General features: G+C 58.6%; 1 protein-coding gene across 2 annotated transcripts; it reads left to right on the plus strand.

Moving 5' to 3' along the window:
- Positions 1-231: 231 nt before the first annotated feature.
- On the plus strand, positions 232-2,624 carry MFSD5 (major facilitator superfamily domain containing 5). 2 transcript variants are annotated; one of them, XM_049883259.1, is made up of 2 exons: positions 232-422; positions 1,014-2,624. In XM_049883259.1, exon 2 carries the CDS (start codon positions 1,032-1,034, stop codon positions 2,382-2,384), a length of 1,353 nt encoding a protein of 450 aa, XP_049739216.1. In that variant the 5' UTR covers positions 232-422; positions 1,014-1,031; the 3' UTR covers positions 2,385-2,624. The 2 variants fall into 2 exon arrangements, with proteins under 2 accessions (XP_049739216.1, XP_049739217.1); XM_049883260.1 differs by having other exon boundaries at positions 372-422; positions 954-2,624.
- Positions 2,625-3,372: the final 748 nt, after the last annotated feature.

Consider the following 3,372-nt stretch of genomic DNA (forward strand, 5'->3'; position numbering starts at 1 on the left):
CACCGCTGCGGTCTCTAATCCACGGAACCGAGGGAGAAAGAAAATGCGCCTTTATTTCGAGGTGGCCCAAAAGGCGTCCTCGAGTCGAAGGAGAGGGTGTTGCAGAAGGCCAGTGGGACAAAACACACCAGGCACGACAACAGCTCTCGCGCGGCCCTTAACCCCCCTCCCCAGTGTCTTCGGTGCCCGAGGTGGGGCAGGAAGGCGGAGCAGGGGCGGGACTTCAGCGCCTCGCCCCCGTCACGTGACGGGGTCATCATGGCGGCGGCCAGAGGACAGCCCAGCTCCCGGAAGCAGGCTTTGAGGGGCGGGAGCGCTGGTGGAATCCGAGCCGTGGCCGGATCCGGAGCTAGAGCGGGAAGGGCGGCCGGGCGGCCTGGAGCCGGACGCGTCCGGAGCGTCCCCGCAGACCGGGACAACAGGTGAGACGGGGTCTGGGCGAGGCGCGAGTGGGTGTGGCGGCGCTGGGCGGAGGCTAGGGGGCGCTGGGGGGTGACAATGACCTGGAGGAGAGGGAATCCGAGATGCACGCGCGTGTCCCCGAAGCAACTCAAGGGGCCCGCGCGGGCAGGAGGGATGGCTGGGACAGATGACGCGATATGGAGGGCAAAAACAGTCTCCTTTGCGAGGATGGAAGGTAGTAGAAGGAAGTGTACAGAAGCTCTTGTGGAAGAGGGCAGCCCTTTGGAACCTGCGGGACCGGCATTATTGAAGGGACTCCCTCTTTGCTATGCTAGGCACGGGTGGGGCGAATGCTGTCTTCTCCCCTCTCTTCTTACCTCGCCCTTCCCCATAGTGTCCTAGGAGACCGCTCCTCCCACCCACCCAACTGGTCCTTCCGGTCTGAGTTTTGGGGGTGTGGAGCTGAGGGGTGGGGAAGTGGAGTTGGCGGGGTGGGGGGGCTGGGGGGTGGATGGAGCTGCCTTCTGTTTACACACCCAGTCCCTTGACAGTGCTACCCAGGTAATGGATGTGACTCTGGCCCCCTCCTCATCCTGCCCATCACTCCTCAGGTCGTCCGGGGGCCCGCCATGCTGGTGACTGCCTATCTCGCCTTTGTTGTACTCCTGGCCTCGTGCCTGGGGCTGGAGCTGTCAAGATGCCAGGCTAAGCCCCCTGGAAGAGCCTGCAGCAATCCCTCCTTCCTTCGGTTTCAACTGGACTTCTATCAAGTCTACTTCCTGGCCCTGGCAGCTGACTGGCTCCAGGCCCCCTACCTATATAAACTCTATCAGCATTACCACTTCTTGGAGGGTCAAATTGCCATCTTCTATGTCTGTGGCCTTGCCTCCACAGTCCTCTTTGGCCTGGTGGCCTCCTCCCTCGTGGATTGGCTGGGTCGGAAGAAGTCTTGTGTCCTCTTCTCACTCACCTATTCTCTATGCTGCCTAACCAAACTCTCCCGGGACTACTTTGTGCTGCTGGTGGGCCGAGTGCTTGGTGGACTGTCCACAGCCCTGCTCTTCTCGGCCTTCGAGGCCTGGTACATTCATGAACACATGGAGCGGCATGACTTTCCTAGTGAGTGGATCCCAGCTACCTTTGCCCGAGTTGCCTTCTGGAACCATGTGCTGGCTGTAGCAGCAGGTGTGGCAGCTGAAGCTGTGGCCAGCTGGATGGGGCTGGGGCCTGTAGCACCCTTTGTGGCCGCCATCCCTCTCCTGGCTCTGGCTGGGACCTTGGCCCTTCGCAACTGGGGGGAAAACTATGACCGGCAGCGTGCCTTCTCACGGACATGTGCTGGGGGCCTGCGTTGCCTCCTGTCAGACCGCCGTGTGCTGCTGCTGGGCACCATACAGGCCTTGTTTGAGAGTGTCATCTTCATCTTTATCTTCCTCTGGACACCCGTGCTGCACCCACATGGGGCCCCGCTGGGCATTGTCTTCTCCAGCTTCATGGCAGCCAGCCTGCTTGGCTCTTCCCTGTACCGCATTGCCACCTCCAAGAGGTACCACCTTCAGCCCATGCACCTACTCTCCCTTGCTGTCCTCATCGTTGTCTTCTCCCTCTTCATGTTGACTTTCTCCACTAGCCCAGGCCAGGAGAGCCCAGTGGAGTCCTTCATAGCCTTCCTACTTATCGAGTTGGCCTGTGGGCTGTACTTTCCCAGCATGAGTTTCCTGCGGAGAAAGGTGATCCCTGAGACAGAGCAGGCTGGTGTACTTAACTGGTTCCGCGTGCCCCTGCACCTGCTGGCCTGCCTGGGGCTCCTTGTGCTCCATGACAGTGATCGCAAAACAGGGACTCGGAACATGTTCAGCATTTGCTCTGCCGTCATGGTGATGGCACTGCTGGCGGTGGTGGGGCTCTTCACAGTGGTACGGCATGATGCTGAATTGCGGGTACCCTCACCCAGCGGGGAGCCCTATGCCCCTGAACTCTAACCTTGTTCCAAGATCAGCGGGTTGGGATAGACTCTTGAATCCCTCCTCTTCAAGGCTGTACAAATCTCTCTGTGACTTGACTTTTGACTCGCAGTCCCTCAGCCTGTCCTGGGGCCCCTGCTGCCAGTGCTTTGGGTTGGGGAGGACATAGGGGTAATGGACTGGAAAGAAGGTGCCAAAACTTGCCTCTGTGTTACTCCCTTTCCCCTTACCACTTTAAAATAAACTCTCTTAACTGACCATTGATTTGATTTACTCATCCTCACCTGTACCCACCTCAGTAGCTTTTGGTGAGTGATCAATTGAAGGTTTTAAGGATAGAGGTGGGGTTACCATCAGAAGGTTTGTTTTTCTAACCTCTCCAAGACTGTCTCCAGTTCAAACTGAGAGCTATGGAATTACCTCTCAGCAAAACTGGGGGGTGGGGGTGGGGGGGTGGGGAAGGGCCTTAGGTTCCTAGGTCCTCCGTATTTCTCTACCCTGGGGAGAAGCACCCCCTTCCCAGTTGCCAAGCAGAACCCTTGCTCCACAGCCGGGGTGAGATGATCTCTGGAGCACATGGGGTAAACGCCCAGTATGCCAAGCCACTTAGCAAAGATTCCAGGGGCTTGGGCTGCTGCTCTGACAACCCACTGGGACAAACCTGGGGGGCGGGGGGCTTCCTGTAGGAAGCAGCTCACACTTCAGCACATGGATGCTTCCTGTTTCTTCTGCCTTGATGGTTGTGACTGCACCATCTGTCCAGCTTCTGGGCCCAGCAGATCCTGTGTTCCTGCATGAAACCTGAGTGAAGGGCTGCCAAGAGGAGAGAGCAGTGAATGGCTGAGGGACTGAGACACCCTGTCTGTACCTGACTGTTCCCCACCCAGCCTGAGTGAGGGTGAGGGAGCCACCAGGGCAGGAAACAGGACCAGTGGGAACACCAGTTCTGTGGGCCCCTCCCTGCCTCACCTCGCCTCTGATTATATCAGCTTTTCCTCCTCCCACC

This window comes from Elephas maximus, chromosome 4, assembly GCF_024166365.1.
Source record: "Elephas maximus indicus isolate mEleMax1 chromosome 4, mEleMax1 primary haplotype, whole genome shotgun sequence".
Classification (NCBI taxonomy): Eukaryota; Metazoa; Chordata; class Mammalia; order Proboscidea; family Elephantidae; genus Elephas; species Elephas maximus.

Excerpts from the sequence above, each read along its gene's own strand:
- MFSD5 (XM_049883259.1), top strand. The coding sequence starts at position 1,032 with ATGCTGGTGACTGCCTATCTCGCCTTTGTTGTACTCCTGGCCTCGTGC.